The 24,285-nt window shown below is 38.3% G+C and overlaps 1 protein-coding gene across 6 annotated transcripts in view; it reads left to right on the forward strand.

The window, feature by feature from the left end:
- The window catches only part of Agbl4 (AGBL carboxypeptidase 4), a 1,227,056-nt gene that overhangs the window by 64,379 nt on the left and 1,138,392 nt on the right, over positions 1 to 24,285 (forward strand). For all 6 annotated transcript variants that reach the window (XM_060366135.1, XM_060366138.1, XM_060366141.1 and 3 more), the window contains exon 2: positions 8,901 to 9,023. In XM_060366135.1, coding sequence (XP_060222118.1) covers positions 8,901 to 9,023 — 123 coding nt within the window. The remainder of the gene's footprint in view (positions 1 to 8,900; positions 9,024 to 24,285) is intronic.

A 24,285-nucleotide genomic window follows, 5' to 3' on the forward strand; every position in this document is an offset into this window, starting at 1 on the left:
TTACCAACCATTTGTTTTGAACAGCTGTGAGATGTTCCATAATAGATGTCTTAAAACCTTAGCTTTGATAAATTAGGTTCCTGTATGGTATGTGTTCCTGTATGTGTATAAGTACCACAAAATTGTCAAGAAAGAATTCGGCATTAGGTCTGTATTTCTTCCAATCCTATAGCACTTACTACATTGTCTGTACTTGGAGAAACAGAATACTTATAATTATATATTTCATTATTTATCATAACTGTTTACTATATGCTCAGCATTTCAGGAGCGTTAATATTCTTTTACTGAATGAACGACTGACTTACAACTTCTGAATCTTGTATTAGTTCTAGGACAAGATGTGGTGTGCACAAAATTAGATCTTTAGTGTGTATCCAGTATTGAAGCATTCTGTGATTAGTTGTAGCTTAAAAATATAGATCCCACGTTTGTGTTGTAGATGTATATGCCCAAAGAGAATTAGAACATGTGCATTTCACAAATTTGTTTCAGAAGTGAATTATTAGTATATATTTTATAAATCTATTTACAATGTCAACATATGGATACATAGTTTTTAAAATTCTAGAAAGAAACTGTATAAAGGGTGTTAGTTCATGGAGAATAAAGTTCCCACACAGCTAGGTACAGAGGCATGTACATGTAATACTTGTGAACCTGAGGCAGGAGGACTGGGAATTCAAGGATAACGTGGTTTATACAGTTGATAAGAGAACTTGTCTTAGAAAGACAAGAAATAGCCAATATGGTGGCTCACATCTTTATTCCCAGATCTGAAGAGACAAAGGCAGGTAAATGTCTGTGAGTTCTAGGCAATCCTGGTTTACATAGTGAGTTACAAGCCAGGTCAGACAAGGCTACATGGTAAGATCCTATCTTAAAACCAAACCAAACCAAAACAAAAGCTCTAAGAAACAACAAAATGATTTAAACATATACAATAAAAAATTACAAAGACCAATCCAAATAAATATATTCTCTTTCCTAAAAATTCTCAAGCAGAACTTTCAGATATTATTGTTGTTGTTATTATTATTATTGCTAAGAATTTGTCCTGGGTTAATTCTTATCTTTAATGTAGTCTTTAACCAGAATTATGCATTTCTGAGAATGTGGAATAATGATGAGTCTTTTGACAGATCCCTGTAGCTGCACTTATACATTGAAGTAATTTGTTACCTATTCAAAAGTATTTTGGTTTGTGAGATAGAAAACATGATATATATAAGGTTCAAATTTAGTAATAAGCAAACGTCTTTATTTTGAGCAACATGAGTTGCTTATGCCCTTGGTGTGAAGGAGTTTTCAATATAAACATAAAACAAAGTGTGCTTTAGTTACATCCATCAACAGCATAACCCACTTCAGTGTCTAAATTCTACCCTGCTCTAAAATCTATTTCTAGTTGTCTCAACAGTCCTATTTATCAGTCTGAAATAAGATATAATTGTCGCATTATTTCACTAGGTACATGCTATGTTTAACAATAAAAAATCTTCTTTCACCCCCCCAAATATGCTCATAAATTATTTCTAAATATCTTTTCTGTGTTGGTGTTTTTTTATAAATCTGCAGAACCAAGTATAATCAAGGTATATAATAACACATTTTAAAATAAATATTTACTTCTTTAACAATAAATATTTTATTCTTTCATTATTAATTTTTTAAACTAAAAAAATCACTGTTTTTTGTTTCTATGTTGAAAAAATATGTTGCACACAGTGATAATGAGAGTGTTTTCATGTATAATAGAAAAGAATGCTACAGTATTCAGTGTTTACTTCAAGGAAAAGGCACAATGCCTTCTTCATAGATTTTAAATGACTCCTTTCCTTTTCTGAGTTTTCTCTTATACTCTACAGAACTTAATCCTTTATTATTTTGATAAATATACATATTTGGTGATATACCTGTCTCAACAATGCTAACAATGATAGTAATAATAACAGAGTACTTTCACTGAAGTTTTGTATTCTAGGGTATTCACATGTATTTTCTGTACCTCTCAGAAAAACATTGTTAAGTTAAGAAAACAGGCCCAGAGTAGTTAAATTACTTAATAGAGATCATGCTATATAGCACATATCTGAATTGAATTATTTCAATTTCTCAACTTTTATGCTACTAAAATCTAGTTGAACTACAAATTATTAATTCCTTGCCTAAATATATACAGCTTTTAAAATCAGAGTTGGAATCTGAAAATCTGTATAAAACAAGTTTCAGGCTAAACATGAATATGTGCAGAAGTTAGGAACTCAGAAGTTACTCTATAGCAATGAGAGCTGTCATTTGGGATTACTTTGTACTTATGTAATTGTCATTACTGTTTGTAATTTCATATGTACAAAAAGTGATTGAGGTTTTCTCATTTTTTAAATTTCTTACCTTGTTTATTTAAATGACTGTTGTGGTATGGATCTGATTGTCCCCCACAAGTTAATGTACTGAAAGATTGATTCCAGCTGGTGGTGCTATCTTGGGATATTCTTGACATCTTAGGAAGAGAGTGGCTGGAAAAGTAGGTCATGGGACATATCCTGATGGCTCTGTTTGTCCTGTGCTCATCTCTACATTCATTCCAGCCTCTTGTTTGCCACCAGGTTTTTAAAATCTTGCTGACTCCCATACCCAGCCCTTTTCACTACTGGCCAATTAACCATGGACTGACTCTTTTGAAATTATGAACCAAATAAATCTTTCATAACTTAAGTTGTGTATTTTGATTATGCTTATATAAAAATAACTGACAAAATAATCAACCATAATGTGAAGTTAATATTTCTTATTGTTTATGTCTGTGCCAGTTAATGCATAATTTTTTGCAGTTTCTTGTTCTTTATTTGATCTCATATCATACCTGTTTGTAATAGTAAAATATAAATGGAAAACACTGGAGGCTGAAGAGATGGCTCAGAAGTTAAGAACACTGGCTGTACTTCCTGAGGATCCATTGCCACCTTTGGGCATCCTTGGGAACCAGATCCACATGTCTTGTACATACACATGTGAACTATTCTTACACATTAAATACATAAAAATTTGAAGTACTCTTTGTTCATTTGCTGAATTTAAAATATACATTGTCTATGATTTCATCAAGTGAGCAAATGTTTCAACATTGAAATAAAATTTAATTCTTGAAAGTCTTGAATTTTTTTATAAATTAAGAAATATGTGCACATTATTGACATTTTGCCAAGCATTGTAAAATATTTTGGGATAGAGAGGTAGGGTAGAAAGTGTCGATAAAGTAAAGTCATGAGTCTCTTCTGATGAGAAACTATATGATCACTAGAGGGGAAATTCATTGGAAAAACAATTCCAAAATAAAGGTATGAACAATGTGCTGTATGAACACAGAGAAGGAATTTTTTATATGGGAAAGTTAAAGCAGTTCTTCCTGGAGAAGATGACATTTCATGTAGATCCAAGCCCGACTAGGACTTTCCATAAGGAAAACTGACAAAATAATCAGAAAAACTGACAAAAACAGGGTGTGTGTACACCCAGTAATCTGAAGAAGTACAGAATTCTTATATTTTTCATCTATAAAATCATATATGGATTTACTATGAATAGAGGTCTTACAAGTGCTGACTGACATGGATGTTGTGGCCATTATCTCAAAGAATGACAATGCTGTTGGTTACATGCATGGTTTTTCTAATGTTATGATTTATTTCAAATAAAATTCTGAACAAATCAAATGCAAACTTTCTTGATTTTTATTTAGTTGTAGCTAGAAAAATTTGAAAAAATTATTTGTAATTATATGTAAAGCAAGCAATCCAATTAAAAAATGGGGTATGGAGTTAAATAGAGAATTCTCTGTAGAGGAATATAGAATGGCAGAGAAACACTTAAAGAGATGCTCAACGTCCTTAGCCATCAGAGAGATGCAAATCAAAACAACCTTGAGATTTCACCTTACACCCATCATAATGGCTAAGATCAAAAACTCCTCAAGTGACAACACATGCTGGAGAGGTTGTGGAGAAAGGGGAACCCTCCTCCATTGCTGGTGGGAATGCAAACTTGTACAACCACTTTGGAAATCAATCTGGCACTTTCTCAGACAATTAAGAATAGTGATTCCTCAAGATTCAGCTATACCACTCCTAGGTGTATATCCAAAAGAGGCTCAAGTACATAACAAGGGTATTTGCTCAACCATGTTTGTAGCACCTTTATTTGTAATAGCCAGAACTTGGAAACAACCCAGATGTCCCTCAGTGGAGGAATGGATGCAGAAATTGGCCTACTTTTACACAATGGAATATTACTCATCAATTAAAAACAAGGAAATCATGAAATTTGCAGGCAAATGGTGAGATCTAGAAAAGATCATTCTGAATGAGGTATCCCATAAGGAGAAAGACACACAGTATATACTTACTTATAAGTGGGTACTAGACTGATAAGGTAGGATACTTAGATACTGAATCTGTATACCTACAGAAGATAAACAAGAAAGAGGACCCTGAGTAAAATGATCAACCCTCACTTAGAAAGACAAATGGGATGAACATTGGAAGTAGGAGAAAACAAGTAACAGAACAGGAGCCTACCACAGAGGACCTCTGAAAGTCTCTATCTAGCAGTGTATCAAAGCAGATACTGAGACTCATAACCAAACCTTTGGCAGAGTACAGGGAATCATATGAAAGAAGGGGAGTTAGTATGACCTGGAGAGACAGGAGCTCCACAAGGACCAAATATATCTGGGCACAGGGTTCTTTTGTGAGACTGTGTCTCCAACAAAGGACCATGTATGGATATAACCTAGAACCCCTGCTCAGATGTAGCCCATGGCAGCTCAATATCCAAGTGGGTACCCTAGTAAGGGGAACAGGGACTATTTCTGACATGAACTCAATGGCTGGCTCTTTGACCTCCACCCCACCCCCCAAGGGAGGAGCAGCTTTGCTAGGCCACAGAGGAGGCCTTTGCAGCCAGGCCTGAAAACACCTGATAAGCTAGGGTCAGATGAAAGGGGAGGAGGTCCTCCCCTATCAATGGAGTTGGAAAGGGGTATGGAGAAGATGAGGGAGGGAGGGTGGGATTGGTAGGGAATGAGGGAGTGGGATACAGCTTGGATACAGAGTTAATAAATGGTAACTAATATTAAAAAAATTAAAATTTTAATTTAAAAATAATGTAAAGTGAATAAAAAATAAGAGAAAAAAGAGAAAAGTAAAAAAAAAAAATCCCTATACAAACAAAAAATACCTAGAATCTTGGGCCTATGACTGTTCCCACATCTTCATGTATTTGAAGAATTTTCTTTTATTATTTTCTTCCTGAAGTGATTTCCAGTTTTAAACTTAGATTGTAAAGTTTCTGCTTTCTCCCCTAGTATAATACCTTTTATTTTTCTCTAAAGTGATGCTGATAGTGGTAGAATTTTATAAATTTTCCATAATAAAAGCCAGTCTTCTCAGGAATTGTCACAATTTACTTCAGGTTTATGGACCTGTGTGGTAACTGTGGTGTTCACGAAGGCTCTCCTCTCATCAGGAGAGGTCCTGGTGATGGCTGCCCTGCTACTGGGTTTCTTGTGCTGAATTTAGTGAGCAGCAGCTGTTGCTCTTAAGGTGTAATTGTTGAGTACAGCCCTCTTGAAGAACCAGGGATTCCCACAATTTTGTGAGTTTAGCTAGGGATAACTTGTTGATCCTTGGAGCAGTATCTGAGGGCTGCTGTAATGGCTCTCTGTCTTTTGTAGGTCTGAGGATACAGCTGTGTGCCCCAGTGCCCTAGGTGGGTGAGCACAGTGCTCATGCCTGCAGTAGAAGGCTAGAGCCTAGAGTCTGTGTGAATCCAGAAAGTCTTTGGGAGTTGGGTGTCCTGAGTGTTGGACATGATGATCCCCCCCGCTGTGGGGTTTCCTCCTGACAGAGACACCCAGTCTTTGCTTGGGGGACAGCTGTTCTGTCTGTGATGGTGAGTAGAAGCCACAGGCACAGACTTACATGGCTCCACCTTTCTGTCTTTCTGGGAATTGGGTGCCTGGGCGTCTGCTGGAACTGGGTAATTTTTCCTGAGACCTTTTGGGGGTGGTGGTATCAGCTGAGTACTCTGAGATCAGACCAGCAGTTCCCCTCCCTGTGGGTTTGCACCCGACAGAGAAACTCAGTCTCTGGTGCCCTGGGGCCCACAGTTCTATCTGGGGCAGCGAGTCAGGCGGCCTGCAGGCAGGACTTTGTGCCTCTCCGGCTCTGGCTCTGGGCTGGCTCCTGGGCACCCACAGAACCCAAGTCCCTGATGTTGTGGTGCCCACAGTTCAGTCTGGAGCAGTGATCAGAGCACACTGGCCTGTGGCTCTGGGCTGGCGACCATGGTGGAACCAGGATCTCTTCAGCGGTTTAGCTGGGTGAGGTAAAGCTGATTGAATCCCCCACTGTGGGGTATGCTCTCACCTGGGAAACACAATCACTTGTGTTTTATGGCAGTGAGTTCTGACTACTGGTCGCTGATCCTGCTGTGCTGCTGCTCAGAACAAGAGTCGTCCTGGCGCTGCCATCTTGCCGACTCCCTCTCCAAGAAGAACCACCACTCAGTTGACCATACCCAAAAAGCAGAGGAGAACTTCAGAATCCCGCCAAGTGGATTCTCCTCACTCCAGGACCCAGCAGGCACTAGAAATTAACAGACAACACCTGAGACAGAGAAATGGGTAGAGACCAGAGAAAAAGCACAACCAACAAAAGGCAAAAAATCAAGTAATCCAATTAAGAAGTGGAGTACAGAGCTAAACAGAATATTCTCAATAGAGGAATATCGAATGGCAGAGAAACACTTAAAGAAAAATGCTCAACCTCATTAGCCATCAGGGAAATGCAAATCAAAATGACCCTAAGATTTCACCTTACACTCATCAGAATGGCTAAGATCAAAAACTCAATTGACAACACATGCTGGAGAGGTTGTGGAGAAAGGGGAACCCTCCTCCACTGCTGGTGGGAATGTAAACTTGTACAATCACTCTGAAAAGCAATCTACCGCTTTCTCAGACAACTAGGAATTGCGCTTCCTCAAGATCCAGCCATACCACTCCTAGGCATATATCCAAAACATGCTCAAGTACACTATAAGGACATTTGCTCAACCATGTTTGTAGCAACCTTATTTGTAATACCCAGAGGCTGGAAACAGCCCAGATGCCCCTCAGTGGAGGAATGGATGCACAAATTGTGATATATCTACACAATGGAATATTACTCAGCAATAAAAAACAAGGAAATTATGAAATTTGCAGGTAAATGGTGGGATCTGGAAAAGATCATCCTGAGTGAGCTATCCCAGAAGCAGAAAGATGCACATGGTATATACTCACTCATATAGACATATAATATAGGATAAACCTACTAAAATCTGTAAACCTAAAGAAACTAATCAAGAGGAGGACTCTTGCTAAAATGCTCAGTTCCCATCCAGAAAGGCAAAGAGGATGGACATCAGAAGAAGGAGAAAAGAGGGAAAAAGTCAGGAGCCTGACAGAGAGGACCTCTGAAAGGCTCTGCCCTGCAGACTATCAATGCAGATGCTGAGACTTATGGGCAATCTTTGGGCAGAGTGCAGGGAATCTTATGAAAGAAGTGGGAAACAGTAAGATCTGGAGAGGACAGGAACTCTACAAGGAGAGCAACTGAACCAAAACATCTGGGCACAGGGGTCTTTCCTGAGACTGACCCTCCAACCAAGGACTATGCATGGAGGTAACCTAAGACCCCTACACAGATGTCGCCCATGGCAGTTCAGTATCCAAGTGGGTTCCATTGTAATAGGAACAGGGACTGTGTCTGACATGAACTGATTGGCCTGCTCTTTAATTACCTCCCCCTGAGAGGGAAGCAGCATTACCAGGCCACAGAAGAAGACAATGTAGCCAGTCCTGATGAGACCTAATTGACTAGGAGCAGAAAGAAGGAACAGAAGACCTCCCCTATCAGTGGACTTGGGGAGGGGCATGCAGGCAGAGGGTGGAGGAAGGGAGGGATTGGGATGGGAGGAGGGAGGGAACCACAGGGGGGATACAAAGTGAATAAAGTATAACTAATAAAGAATTTAATAAAAGCCAGTCTTCTTCTGTAGGCATGTAGCACAAGGGGTATTTTTCTGAACTAATGTTCTGGTCCTAAACTTTCTCCACAATATCTGATAGGGGTTAAGGAAGCATCTTCAAGCAGATGTGAATTCCTAGTGTTTCTGTGACTCCTACTGAGTTTATGCTCTCATAGTTACTGTAATTTTAAACATGTATGTTTTGTATGGGATTTAAAATTTCTTCTTCCTATAATCTTGTAATAGAATATTCAGTTATTACAGCTCATCTTTTATTGGCAAACCCTCATTTTTGTATTTATCAATTTATTTGCTTGTCCTTCAGTCTTCAGTTCAGTAGGTGATTTGAGAAAGCTATAATTTTGGGTTTTTTTCCGGGGGGGGGGATTTTTCTTGTTGCAAGCAATGGACATTTTGTATGTCTTAATTAGGAATAATTTCTGAAAAATCAAATTTTCTCTAAATTCTCAGATTATTTTGGTGATGGAACCTGTAGACCCTATGGTGATATGGAAGAATTGCCTCATTCATATTAAAACACCATATATTTATGATGAATTACAGTAACAGTTATTAATCCAGCTTGACGAAATATTTTAGATTTCAGTGGTAATGATAGACCACTTTAAATCTATAGAAAAACCTTGGGCAGTGAATTAACTGTTCTATTTCTTATTGATAGAGGGGCCAATATTAGTATATGATAGAGGTACAATTTCAAGTCTTATTTTCTGAACCTCAAATTACATTCAATAACTTAAATATTATTGGCTTTCTTTTGCAAAAAATACTTAGATTTCTTTTAATATTAGTCTTTTCTTGAATAGGCAATGATATAGGAAATGAGGAAGCCATTGGAGGCAATGTGAGCAAATACACAGTGCTTCCAAACGGATACTCTGGACAACCCAAGAAAGGACATCTTACCTTTGATGCTTGCTTTGAAAGTGGTAAGTGCATTAAAAACTTTTATCTTTGAGTTGTTTGAGAAGGCTGTTTTCTCATAATCTGAGTCAATCTGACCATTCATTGTGCTTCATTTTTGGTTAGTTTTTTTTTTTAGCATAATGAAATGATTTTGGAGAAAAATTAGTTATGAAAGAATTGACATTAACTTGAAAATACTGGATTTTTATTGCTCTATGTTATTAAATATATGGTAGTTGTGTTGCTGTTTCAGAATAAAACTGGCATCATTTGGCAATTTTTATTATTTGAATGACTATTCTATACAACACAAATTTGAGACACTCATAGATCTTAGTCCTTTGGAAAGAGGTTTCTTTGCATTTTTCGAAAAACAATTATTAATTGATGATAGCATAAAATATATCTATAATTGTTACAAAAGTATGTTTTCATGTAAGCAAAATTATAAAATTATCATAACAATTATAAAACATTTAGAAACAAAGAAAAAATTAATTTCTCACAATTCAAGATGTGTGAATTAGTGTAGAAATACTGGAATTTCACTGCTCTATATGATTAAATATATCATAATAGCATTACTGCTTTGAAATAAAACTGCCACTACTTGGCAGTGTTATATTTGTTTCTTTGAATGTCTACTCTAAATGGATGATCAAATATGATTGACTATTCCCATTGAGTAGGAGCTGGATCTTCCTAGCTTTCGGTGTCTTCAACTTCAGTTTTTGAATAATACATAGTGGATACTCAGAATATTCTGAAATTTTAATGAGAAATGTAAACACAATTGTATTTATAAATAATTGTTAGTTTCTTTTATTATTTACAATTTTTCTCTTTGTATCCCAGTTGTGGCCCCCTCCCCTCATCTCCTCCTAGTCCCATCTTTCCTCTATCTTCCTCCTGTATACCTCTCCTAGTCTACTGATAGTGGAGGTCCTTTTCCCCTGACATCTGACTCTAGCCTATCAGGCCCCATCAGAACTGCCTGGATCTTTTTCCTCCGTGCACTGTCTAGGTTGCCCCACCAGGGGGAAGTGATCAAGGAGAGGCACCCAAGTTTATGTCAGAGACTGTCTCTTCTTCCCTTACTAGGGAACCCCCATGGAGAGTGAGATGTCTGTGGACTACATCTGAACAGGGGTTCTAGGTCCTCTCTAGGTATGGTCTTTGGCTGATGCATCAGTCTCTGCAGTTTTCCTTGGGCCCAGATTTTTTTGGCTTTGTTGGTCTTGTGTGGCTCCTTTCCCCTCGAGGTCCTTTTATTTTCCCCTTCTTCCATAAGACTCCCTGAGCTCTGTCCAAAGTTGGCTGTGAATCTCTGTATCTGCTTCTATACCCTGCTGGATGGAGTCTTTTAGAGGACATCTTTGGTAGGCTCCCATGCTGTTCCCTCTGTTTTACCACTTTGAGTGTCTATCTTGTTTTCCCTTCTGAATGAGAAAGAAGCATCTTCCCTAGGATCCTCCTTGTTGTTTAGCTTATGTAGGTCTGTAGATTTTAGTATGTTTTTCCTATATTATACAGCTAATATCCACCTATAAGTGAGTATATACCATCCATGTCTCTGCTTCTGGGTTACCTCACTCAGGATGATCTTTTCTAGTTCTAGCCATTTACCTGCAAATTTCATGATTTCCTTGTTTTTAATAGCAGAGTAGTATTCCATTGTGTAAATGTACCACCATTTCTGTATCCATTCTTTGTTTGAGGGACATCTAGGTTTTTTCCAGATTTGGACTATTATGAATAAAGCTGCTATGAACATAGTTGAGCAAATGTCCTTGTATATTTGAACATCTTTCAGCTACATGTCCAGGAGTGGTATAACTGGATCTTGACGAAGTACTATTCCCAGTTTTCTGAGAAAGTGCCAGACTGATTTTCAAAGTAGTTGTACAAGTTTACATTTCCACCAGCAATGGAGGAGGGTTCCCATTGTCCACATCCTCTCCAGCATGTGATCACTTGAGTTTTTGATCTTAGCCATTCTGATTGTTGTGAGATGGAATCTCAGAGTCATTTTGATTTGCGTTCCCTGATTACTAAAGACGTTGAACATTTCTTTAAGTGTTTCTCTGCCATTTGATATTCCTCTGTTAAGAATTCCCTGTTTAGCTCTGTACCCCACTTTTTAATTGGATTATTTTGTTTGTTGGTGTTTAGTTAATTTTCTTTAGGTGTATGTGTATGTGTATTTGTGTTTGTTGATTCATCTCTCTGAATAGATACTCCAGTGTAAATTACAGGACAGTTTTTTGTACCCTGAAGATTTTTGGTAACAAGTATCTGGAAATTTGTTTATGGAGTATTTTTTTATTTTCTAATTCCCCAGTGTTTTTGTTTGATATAACTGATGTAGAAGACATTGTAAACAGAATGGTTTATGTAAGAGGACTCATTGTCTCTTGATTTTGCAAGATGGTAGCCTGAGATTAAGGCATTCACCGGATTGTTTCTTTCAGATGTTATGTGAAATTATGTGTTCAATTATTCTCCATAGCTTTTGTAGATTCGTTATTAAATTTTGTATTTACTGTCTTGTAGAAATAGCTCAGTCTTCGCTTTTGTCTTAATGTGGTATTTTTTATGTTTGTGTGTCGTGTGTCCCTAATTTCACTTTTTATAAAGATACCAATCATACTGTATTATGCATACTTAAAGTATTTCAAACTTGAGTACTTATACAAAGGACTTATCTTCCAGTAAAATGATATTCTAAGATATGGGCTTTAATATCAACTTCAAAGGGACACAACCCAACTTGTTCAGTATTGCGATGCTGTTCTTCTTGTCATACTTGACTAATGTCCACATAATTAGGAACAGTGTTTTCTATATTTCTCAAGCTTGTGATTATGCCTTTTCTGGTATCCATTTAATTCATAAAAAGTATCTTTTTGCTTTTACATTAGTCAAGGATTGAAAGGCTGTTTTCAATAATACCAATATTAAGAAAGTAAAAATTTCCTTATTTTACCAATTGAGTGTTTTTATTTAGTTACAACCTGATAAAATACATATTCTTTTAAAGAATGTCTTTTCCTTGGGTATAATCCAGGTTTTAATACCTTACCAGAAGGTTCAGTGTAAGAAATTTTCTAACATGACAACATAATTACAGAATTATTAATACCTGTTTTATAACATGTAGACAATTGGTTGTATCAATTACATCTGTTGTAATATCCAGAAACACCCTCTCAGACATGCTTAATCTGTGAGTCACTTGTTTGAATTTGGTTAGCATGTAAAGTTAACTGTCATGGGAGAAACAGCAGACAGAGTCCTTTATTTGTATGTATACATAAAATATATGCTATGAGGTCTTAGGAATCTTATGTAAACTTACAAAAATGTAGTTGTGGACTTTCTGGAGTCTAGGTCTATGAGATAGATGAACCAGGTCCTATAAACATAAAGTGAGTCTTCCTAAAGATCTTCCTGAGATATGACACAATGTCGTCACAATATTGGTTCACTCTTGAGAACCAACAGGGTCTTTTAAATAAAAGAGGGATAATTTAACTTCTTCCTTTCCCATTTGTATCCATTTTATCTTCTTTAATTGCTGTATCTAAGACTTTGAGCACTACATCAAATAAGATTGGGGAGAGTGAACATCCTTCTCTAGTCCTAATTTTAGAGAAAATGCTCAGTTTCATTTCATTTAATGTTAGCTATAGATTTGTGTAAATAGCTTTTATTATTTTAAGGTATCTTCCATCTATTCCTAAAGTTTACAGTACTTCTATCTTGAAGACGTGTCAGACTTTATCAAATGATTTCACACCATCAACTGAAATGATTATGTGGGTCATGTCCTTAAATTGATTTATATGCTGTATTATATTTTTGATTTGCACACATGGAACCAAACTTGCCTTTCTGGGATGAAACCTACTTGATTTTAATGTACAATCTACTTTTTCTAATTTATTTTTGATATTATTATATAATTAAAATATTTCTTCCCTCATTTCCTCCCTATTATCCTTCCCATAGATCCATCTTCATTCTCTTTCAGTGTCATGACCTCACTTTTCCCAGTTCTTATTGCATATATATATGTGTGTGTGTATATACATATATATGTATATATGTGTGTATACGTATATATATACAGATATAATCCTAAATATAACCTGTGCCTATATAGTTATTTATATGTATGTTTTTATATATATGTTTTCAGGGCTGACAATTTGGCACCAAAAGACCTATTAAGACCACATATTCTGCTCCCACTTTTCCTGAATTGCCTGTAGTCTTTTGTGTGGATTTGGGGCTTGCGGGCTTCTCTTTGTCCATTTTGGCATGTGCATTGGTGTTGTTCCTCTTTAGTTTATATTTGGGCAGTAATGTTAGTGAGACTTTATGTGTATAGCCTTTTTTTTTTTAATTCAGTTTACATCCTTGTAGACCCATCCTTCCTCCCTTCACAGTCTCCTCTCCTTCCTCCTGTTCCCCTTCCCCCTCCCTCCTCAGAAATGGGGAGCTCCCTTTCCCATCCACCCCAGCTCATCAAGTTGCATCAGGACTGAGCATGTACTTTTTCCCTGTAGCCTGTGAGGGGAGTCCCACCAGGAGTAAGTGATAAAAAAGCTGGTGAGTCCCTGTCTGATGCAGTCCCCATTTACCTTACTAGAGGGCCCATATGAAGCCTAACCTGCCTGTCTGCTACATCTTTGTAGTGGCCTAGGTCCAGTTCATGCGTGGTCCTTGGTTGATGCTTCAGTCTCAGCAAGCTTCTCTGGGTCCTGGTTAGTTTGTCTCTTTTGGTCTTCTTTTGGAACTCCTGTCACCTCCAGGTCCTTTTTCTCTTTCCTCCCACTTTTCCACAAGGATCCCTATGCATCTCCCAATATTTGGCTGTGACTCTAGGCATTTGTTTTCAGGCACTGCTGGGTTGAGTCTTTCAGAGGACAACTCTGACAGACTCCTGTCTGCAGGCTTAGCAGAGTATCATTCATAGTGTCAGGGGTTGATATGCTCTAATATGGTAGGTCTTTGGTTGGTTTGTAGCTTTTGATATTATCAGGAGACACAGTCTCATAGAAAACCTCCTGATTCTCTGCATCTTACAATATTTCTGTCCCTCTTCCACAGTGTTCCCTGAGTCTTATGTATGGGTGTATTTTGTGGATGTGTCCACTGGGACTTGGGTTTTATTGGTTTTGGTTTTCTGTAGTATTCTCTATTTATTGCAAAGAAAAATTTTCTTATGCGGAGGTGCAGGATATACTATCTGTGGGTATAAGGATAGATGTTTATAGTTGAGGATTCTGTTGGTTTGGTAAATTAGTGGTTGTAGGTTCTCCTCCAATAACGGTGGCTTCACTAGCGCTGAGTAGCTTGCTAGGTTTACAGTACTAGACATTGCTTCTTTCTTGTTGTATAATCTTATGGTGTTTCTGAATTCTGTTTGCAAGCATTTTGTTGAAAAATTTTGCCTCTACGTTCATCAAAGAATCTCAGCAAGAAGGACTGATGAGACTTGCTACTGATCATCAAACGGCTTGCTGAAGTGATACCATCTTAGCCCTGGTGACCACAGGATCAAAGGCAGAACTGGATACTGAGCACCAAAGTGATCAAATGGAGTCAAAACCTTGATCATCACGTGATATATATATATATATATATATATATATATATATATACATATATATATATATATGTATATATATATATATCTCAGGCTCATATATATATATATATATATATATATATGAGCCTGGATACAAACGTGACCCAGTGAGGTCTGTCTATTCTCTGGGGGGTATGGTTAGATCTACAGGACCAAGTAATCTCTGGAATCCAGCCCCTCCTGTGACTACTGTAACTTCAGAAATCATAACTCCAAACTCCCAATGACTTCACTGACCGGGGAACCAAAGTTCCAGTCTTCAAGGGATCCTATGTGTACTATAGCCAAAGCTTGGGCTCTTCACAGACCTCTGAGGTTAATAGACTGGAGTTCTGGTACTGCTTTCTATCCTATATAAGCCAGTATCACGGGTGCCTTTATATTCTGGTCCTGAGAAGCTGGAGACCTGGTTGTCTGTTGCTTTCAGGTCCTACAGTATGGAAATAAGTATGGAGGTTCCTCAAAAGCTAGAAATAGAACTACCATATGCTCCAGCCATACCATTTCTGGGTATATACCCAAAGAATTATATATCCAACTACAAAGATATTTATCATCCATGCTTGTTGCTGTTCTATTGATAAAATATTAAAATGGAAATATCCTAGATGACCATCAACTGATAAATGGATAAAGAAATTGTGGTACATATATACAGTAGAATCTCATTTAGATGTTAAAAATGTTATTATAAAATTTGCAGATACTGAAGTCCTATTCAGAAAATTGTTGCCTGTGCCTATAAGCTGATGTATACCATATTATTTTTCTTCTAACTGATTTAGTTTATCAGGTCTTGATTTTGTGTGCTATTGATTTCTAGAACTCTTGCATTCTCCTGTAGTCATTTGTCTCAATATGAAGTTATAGTACTTGTTACTTTGGCTCTTTTCTGTGAAGGAAAGGTGTATTCTGGGTTCCTCTATTCAAATCACTTTACTTACCTTGATGTTTTGGTAGATATAAACATTGTGAAGTGATTGACACATTTAAACTAATACACCTATTCTTTCTCGGAAGTACCTCTTTTCTTGAACATTCAAATTCTATTCATTCACCAAAGTTCAAGTACATGAAGTTTTTTAAATTTTTTATATTAATTAGAGTTTTACTTTGTATCCCAGCTGTAGCCCTCTTCCTCATTTCTTCCCAACCCCGCCCTCCCTCCCTCATCTCCTCCCTGCGTCTCTCTAAGTCCACTGATAGGGGAGGTCCTCCTTCCCTTCAATCTGACCCTAATTTATCAAGTCTCATCAGGACTGGCTGCAATATCCTCCATTATGACCTAGCAAGGCTGCTCCTCCCTCGTGGGAAGGGTGGTCAAAGAGCCAGCCACTGAGTTCATGTCAGAGACAGTCGCTGTTCCCCTTATTAGGGTACCCACGTGGAGAATGAGCTGCCATGGGCTACATCTGAGCAGAGTTCTAGGTTATATCCATGCATGGTCCTTGGTTGGAGAATCAGTCTCAGACAAGACCTTGTACCCAAATATATTTGGTACTTGTGGCACTCATGTTCCCTCCATGTCTTACTAACCTTCCCTTCTTTCATATGATTTCCTGTATTCTGCCCAAGGTTTGGATATGAGGTTTCAGTATCTGGTTTGATACACTGCTAGGTCCTCTGTGGTAGGCTCCTGTCCTGTTTCTTGTTTTCTCCTACTTCCAATGACCATCCCATTGGTTTTTCTAAGTGAGGGTTGATCATCTTATCCCAGGGACCACCTTCTTGTTTAGCTTCTTTAGGTATACAGATTTTAGTATGTTTATCCTACCTTATAAGTTTATTATCCACTTATAAATGAATATATACTGTGTGCGTCTTTTTGCTTCTGGAATAACTCATTCAGGATGATCTTTTCTACATCTCACCATTTGCCTGAAAATTTTATGATTTCCTTGTTTTTAATTGCTGAGTAGTATTCCATTGTGTAAGTGTACCGCAGTTTCTGTATCCATTCCTTTGTTGAGGGACACCGGGGTTGTGTTCAGGTTCTGGCAATTACAAGTAAAGCTGCTATGAATATGGTTGAACAAATAGTCTTGCTGTATACTTGAGCCTCTTTTGGGTATATGCCTAGGAGTGGTATAGCTGGATCTTGAGGTAGCACTATACCTAATTGTCTGAGAAAGCACCAGATTGATTTCCAAAGCGGTTGTACAAGTTTATATTCCCACCAGCAATGGAAGAGTGTTACCCTTTCTTCACAATCTCTCTAGCATGTGTTGTCACTTGAGTTTTTGATCTTAGCCATTCTGATATGGTTGTAAGTTGAAATCTCAGGGTCGTTTTGATTTTCATTTCCCTGATGGCTAAGGACATTGAGCATTTCTTTAAGTGTTTCTCTGCCATTCTACATTCCTCTACAGAGAGTTCTCTATTTAGCTCCATACCACATTTTTTAATTGGATTACTTGATTTGTTGCTTTTTTTTTTTTTTTTCAATGCAGTTTATTCAGGAACATTGAACAATCCTCGGACCCCGGGGAAAGCCAGCCCACAGCTTAAATAGCCTCTGGGTAGCCAACCCAGGCGTGCCACGGGGGCAATGCAGATAGGTCCACATACATGTAAGCAAGCCAGATCCTCGGCCTTAGCCAAATGTGGAGTTGTTTGTGACAGAGAGCACTCACCATCGGGAAGGTGGAAGGCGGAAACCAGCTCCATCTTTAAGGCATAGCATTCCGCAGCTCTCTACAGTTCCCCCTTTTTGTTTTAGACGCATCAGGCAAGAGTAGAGGTCTGATCTCTGATATTAGAAATGAATTGGGACTTTGTACAGATGTTCATTTAGGTGTCATCCACCCAAAGAGCATCGGACCCGTCCGATACCTTTTTCTCAGAGGCGGGACCTGGGGCATCAACCCGCATGCAATCAGACATGCTGGACTTTGTGTCACTAGCATACAACATGAGAATTTTTCCTGCGCTGCAAATTTGTCTAAACAATTGTCGAGCTATATTTTAGGTAATTGGACTGGAGAATTCGATACTACGATGGAGCAGCTGAGAGTGGCCATTGTCACAGTAAATTCTACCGGAGTGGACGCAGGACTACCCACAGGATTATCAGCATGGATTGCTGCAGCCATAAATCATCTGAAGGAATGGGCGGGCATGGGAGTGTTAGCAGGCCTTCTGGTGTTGGTCTCCTTGGTTTGCCTGTGGTATAGATGCAAGATTAGAGTCTCACAACAGTGTGATGCAGCCATGATCATTCAGGCCTTTACAGCCATTGAAGCAAGACATTCTCCCCAAGCATGGTTGGATACCATAAAAAGCTAAAATGATACGCTCAGGATGCGAGGCTAAGCACTGCACTCAGGGTCAGCCGCTTTGGACCCAGAGAAGAGCATGTCTGATTTGTTGCTTTTTAACTTCTTGAGTTCTTTATATATTCTGGATATTCGCCCTCTGTTAGATATAGGGTTGGTGAAGATCCTTTCCCAGTCTGTAGGCTGTCGTTTTGTTCTGATGACTATGTCCTTTGCTTTACAGATGCTTTTCAGTTTTATGAGGTCTCATTTATCAATTGTTCCTCTTATAGACTGTGCTGTTGGTGTTCTGTTCAGGAAGTTGTCTCCTGTGACAATGAGTTCCAGGCTCTTGCCCACTTTTTCTTCTAACCGATTTAGTGTATTTGGTTTTATGTTGAGATCTTTGATCCACTTGGACTATAGTTGTGTGCAGGGTTATAAGTATGTATTTGCATTTTTCTGCATGTGGACATCTAGAGGGACCAGCACCATTTTTGAAGATGCTGTCTTTTTTCCATTGAATGGTTTTGGCTTCTTTGTCAAAGGGCAAGTATCTATAGGTTTGTGGGTTTATTTCTGGGTCTTCTATTTGGTACCTTTGATCCACTTTTATGTTTCTATGCCAATACCATGTAGTTTTTATTATTATTGCTCTGTAGTACAGATTGAGATCAAGAATGGAGATGCCTCCAGATGATCTATTGTTGTACAGGATCGTTTTGGAAATTTTAGGTTTTTTGTTTCTCCATATTAATTTGATATTTTTTTCTCTCAATGTCTATAAAGATTTGTGTTGGTATTTTGATGGGAATTGCATTGAATCTGTAGATTACTTTTGGCAGAATGACCATTTTCACTATGTTAATACTACCGATCCATGAGCACGGGAGATCTTTCCATTTTCTGATATCTTCTTCAATTTCTTTCTTCAGAGACTTGAAGTTTTTCTCATACAGGTCTTTCACTTTCTTGGTTAGAGTCACTCCAAGGTACTTTATGTTATTAGTGGCTATTGTGAAGGGTATTGTTTCCCCAATTTTTTCTTGGTCTTTTTGTCTTTGGTTTACAAAGACAAAATAATATTTTTGAGTTAATATTGTATCCTGCCACTTTGCTGAAAGTGTTCATCAGCTGAAGGAGTTTTCTGGTTGAGTGTTTGGGGTCGTTCATGTATTCTATCATATCATCTGCGAATAATGAAACTTTGACCTCTTCCATTCCAATTTGTATTTCCTTGATCTTCTTTAGTTGTGTTCTTGCTGTAGCTAGAACTTCAAGTACTATTTTGAAGAGATATGGAGAGAGTGGTCAGCCTTGTCTTTTCCCTTATTTCAGTGGGATTGGTTTGAGTTTCTCTCCATTGAGTTTGATGTTGGCTATAGGCTGGCTGTATATTGCTGTTACTATGTTTAGGTACATGCCTTGTATTCCTGATCTCTCCAAGACTTTAAACATGAATGGGTGTTTGATTTTTTTCAAATGTTTCTTCGGCATCTAAGGAGATGATCATGTGGTTTTTCTCCTTCAGTTTGTTTATGTGGTAGATTACAATGATGGATTTTCGTATATTGAACCACCTTGCATGCCTGGGATGAAGCCTACTTGGTCATGGTGGATGATATCTTTGACGTGTTCTTGTATTCGGTTTGCCAGTATTGTATTGAGTATTTTTGTGTCAATGTTCATAAGAGAGATAAGTCTGAAGTTCTTTTTTTTTTTTTTTTTGGTCTTTGTGTGGTTTAGGGATCAAGGTGATTGTGGCTTCATAGAATGAGTTTGGTAATGTTCCTTCTGTTTCTATTTTCTGGAATTGTTTGAGGATTATTGGTGTTACCACTTTTTGAAGGTCTGGTAGAATTCTGTGCTGAAACCATCTGGCCCAGGGTTTTTTTTTTTTTTTTTTTTTTTGGAGAGGAGACTGTTGATGACTACTTCAATTTCTTTGGGGGATATAGGGTTATTCAGTCTTTCTACCTGATCTTGACTTAATTTTGGTAGAAGGAATCTATCAAGAAAATTGTCCATTTCTTTTAGATTTTCAAATTTTATGTCGTATAGGCTTTTGTAGTATGATCTAATGATTGTTTGGATTTCTTCAGTGTCTGTAGTTATGTGCCCCTTTTCATTTCTGATTTTACTGTTCAGGATAGATTCTCTCTGCCTTTTAGTTAGTTTGGCTAAGGGTTTGTCTATCTTGTTGGTTTTCTCAAAGAACCAGCTCTTGATTTCATTGATTCTTTGAATTGTTTTATTTGTTTCTAATTGATTAATTTCAGCTCTGTGTTTGATTATTTCCAGCTGTCTGCTCCTCTTGGGTGTATCTGCTTCTTTTTTTTTTGTAGGGTTTTCATTTGGGCCATTAAGTTGTTTGTATGTGATGTTACAAATTTCTCCTGAAAGGCACTTACTGCTATGAATTTTCCTCTGAGCATTGCTTTCAATGTGTCCCATAAGTTTGTCTATGTTGTGGCTTCATTTTCATTGAATTCTAGGATGTCTTTAATTTTTTTCTTTCTTTATTTCTTCCTTAACCCAGGTGTCATTGAGTAGCATGTTGTTCAGTTTCCATGTGCGTGTAGGCTTTTTGCTGTTTTTGTTGTTGTTGAGGTCTAGCTGTAGTCCATGGTAGTCAGATAGAATTCAAGGGATTATTTTGATCTTCTTGTATCTGTTGAGGCTTGCTTTGTGACCAACTATATGGTCTATTTCGGAAAAGTTTCTATGAGGTGCTGAAAAGAAGGTATAGTCTTTTGAGTTTGCGTGAAAAGATCTGTAGATGTCTATTAGGTCCATTTGATTTAGGGACTCTGTAAGTGCTTTTATTTCCCTATTTGTTTTCTGACTAGATGATCTATCCCTTGGTGAGAGTGGGGTGTTGAAGTCTCCCACTATTAAGGTATTGGGATCGATGTGTGATTTAAGCTTTATAATTAATGTTTCATTTACAAATGTAGGTGCTCTTGTATTTGGGGCATAGATGTTCAAAATTGTGATGTCCTCTTGGTGGATTTTTCTTTTGATGAGAATGTAGTATCCCTCCTTATCTTTTTTGATTAATTTTGGTTTAAAGTCTATTTTATTAGATATTAGGATAGCTCTCCAGCTTGTTTTCGGGGTGCATTTGCTTGAAAAACATTTTTCCAGACCTTTACTCAGAGGTAGTGTTTATCTTTGTTCCATAGGTGTGTTTCTTGGATGCAACAGAATGTTGAATCTTGTTTCTACAACCATTCTGTTAGCCTGTGTCTTTTTTGGAGAGTTGAGTCCATTGATGTTGATAGATACTAGTGACCAATGAATGTACTTTCTTTTGATGTGGGGTTGGTAGTGTTGCTATGTTTCATTGCTTGTATTCTTTTTTGTTGTTGTTGTTGTGTAGTTATCTATGTCCTATGTTTCTTTGGATGTAGTTGTTTTCGTTGGGTTAGAATTTCTCTTCTAGTAACTTCTGTAGGGTTGGGTTGCTGTATAGATATTGTTTACATTTGGTTTTGTAATGGAATATTTTGAATTCTCCGTCTATGTTGACTGAAAATTTTGCTGTGTATAGTAGTCTGGGTTGGCATCTGTGGTCCCTTAAGGTCTGCATGATTTCTGCCCAGGCCCTTCTGGCTTTCATAGTTTCTGTTGAGAAATCTGGTGAGATTCTGATAGGTCTACCTTTATATGTTACTTGGCCTTTTTCCCTTGCTGCTTTTAATTTTTTTCCTTTGTTCTGTAGGTTCAGTGTTTTGACTATGATGTGACTTAAAGAATTTCTTTTCTGGTCTAGTCTATTTGCTGTTCTGTAGGCCTCTTATTTGTTTATGGACATCTCTTTCTTTAACTTGAGAAAATTTTCTTCTATAATTTTCTTGAAAATATTTTCTGGTCCTTGGAGCCTGGTGTCTTCTTTTTCATCTACTCCTATTATTCTTAGATTTTTGTCTTTTCATGGTGCCCTTGAGTTCTTGGATGTTTTGTGTTTGGAAATTTTTGGATTTTATTTTTTCTTTGAGAGACTTACTAATTTCTGCAAGTGTATCTTCAGCATCTGAGATTCTCTCTTCCATCTCTTGTATTCTGTTGGTGATGCTTACCTTTGTAGTAAGTAAAAAAACCAGCTCCAGGTTTTTTTGTTTGTGTTTTCTTTATTGATTCTAATTCTGTTTTCATGTCTTGCACCATTTCCTTCATTTTATTGCTTTTCAATGATGGCTTCTATTTTTTTGTCTGTTTCCTCTCTACATATCACTAATTGTACCTTTACTTTTTTGGCTATATCTGTATTTCTTTGAGAACTTTGTTCATTTCTTCTTTATTTGCCTCCATTTGTGTGGTTATTTCTTTGAGAACTTTCTTCATTTCCTCTTTCTTTGCCTCAATTTTTATGGTCATTTCTTTGAGAGATTTGTTTATTTCCTCTTTTTTGATTCAATTTCTGTGGCCATTTCTCTGGGGGATTTTTTCATTTCCTCTTTATGAGCCTCTAATAGCTGGAATAAACATAGTTTTAAAGTCGTTTTCTTGTGTATCTAGTGAATTGAAATGTCCATTGATTTGTGGGGTTGCTGGTGAAGCCATGATGTCCTGATTATTGTTGGGTATGTTTTTATGTTGGCCTCTGGCCATGTGCTTATCTGTGACCCTCACTGTTTGTTCCTGGAGTCTGTAGTTTTGGCTAGGAGGGTCTCTTTCTGTTTTCTGGACTGTTTTTTCAGGAAGATGAGAAAGGTTCACTGGTTTGGGAATGTGCATTGTGGTTTTAGCTTTACCTCAGTGAGGAATGTGATGCTGGCTCTTTTTGCAGATGCTTTTAGCGGGCACAGTGTGCATGCGTGGATTCCCTGACTATTGCAGTGGCCTTCAGGCCATTGGTATGCAGCTCTGTCTGGGATCCAGGAATTCCTTGCCTGAATTTCACTGGTAGTTCTGCAGAGCAGAGGCTTCTGCGTTGGGGTTGCTATCCCAAGAAGCTATGGTGCCCACACTAGGGGTGTGGGTGGTAGGGGATCTGTTGTCTGATGTCTTACATAGAGAGGCTCTGGATCTGGGGCAAACACTCCCTCGAAGGCACACTCACTCTCTTGCAGGACCATTTGGAATGCACAGGGATTCCCCTTGCTCTCTACTCTCTGATTTGATCCTACTACAGCAAATGTGGGTGTAGGTTAACTGTCAGCTCTGTGGCACTGCAGCAGCGGGACTTGGTGTCCACCTGCACTGTGTGCTGCCTCTCTGTCCTTCCCCTCCACCAGGGAAGACTTATGGTGTTTGGTCCTGGTAGAGTACTGGAAATGGTTGAATTGAGTGTCCTCAGTCCCAGATATTGGGCCTGAATGTCATTGCCAGAAGCTGCCTGGCACTAGCGCATATGTCAGCCGGTTCCGGGAGAGTACAGTGGAAGGGTTGAGTGTCCTCAGTCTCAGACCCAGAACCGGGGTTTCTCTGCCAGGGGCCACCAGGTGCCTTGGAGCCGAGGTGCTGTGGCCTGTGGCAGAATCTGCAGGCCGCTCTCTGTCATTCCCCTCTTTTCTGGTCTAGTTTATTTGGTGTTCTGTAGGCCTCTTGTATGTTTATGGACATCTCTTTCTTTAAGTTGGGAAAAATTTTCTTCTATGATTTTCTTTTTTTTAAAGATTTTTTTTTTACTTTTATTAATTACTCTTTATTCACTTTGTATCCCCCCCATAAGCCCCTCCCTCCTCCCCTCCCGATTCCACCTTTCACCCCCTTCTTCATGCATGCTCCTCCCCAAGTCCACTGATAGGGGAGGTCCTCCTCTCCTTCCTTCTGATCTTAGTCTATCAGATCTCATCAGAAGTGGCTACATTGTCATCTTCTGTGGCCTGGTAAGGCTGCTCCCCCCTCAGGGGGAGGTGATCAAAAAGCAGGCCAATCAGGTTATGTCAGAGGCAGTCCCTCTTCCCATCACTATGTAACCCACTTGGACACTAAACTGCCATGGGCTACATCTGTGCTGGGGTTCTAGGTTATCTCCATGCATGGTACTTGGTTGGAATATGAGTTTCTGGGCAGACCCCTGTGTTCAAATTTCTGGTTCTGTTGCTCTCCTTGTGGAGTTCCTGTCCTCTCCAGATCTTACTATTTCCCAGTTCTCACATAAGATCCCATGCACTCTTCCCAACAGTTGGCCATAAGTTTCAGCATCTGTTTTGATAGTCTGCAGAGCAGAGCCTTTCAGAGGCCCTCTGTGGCAGGTTTCTGGCTTGTTTCCTGTTTTCTTCTTCTTCTTCTGATGTCCTTCCTATTTGCCTTTCCGGATGGGGATTGAGCATTTTAGTCAGGGTTCACTCTCTTGATTAGTTTTGTTAGATGTGTAGATTTTAGTAGGTTGATCCTATATTACATGTCTGTATGAGTGAGTGAGTA

This window comes from Meriones unguiculatus, chromosome 12 (assembly GCF_030254825.1).
Source record: "Meriones unguiculatus strain TT.TT164.6M chromosome 12, Bangor_MerUng_6.1, whole genome shotgun sequence".
Taxonomy (NCBI): Eukaryota; Metazoa; Chordata; class Mammalia; order Rodentia; family Muridae; genus Meriones; species Meriones unguiculatus.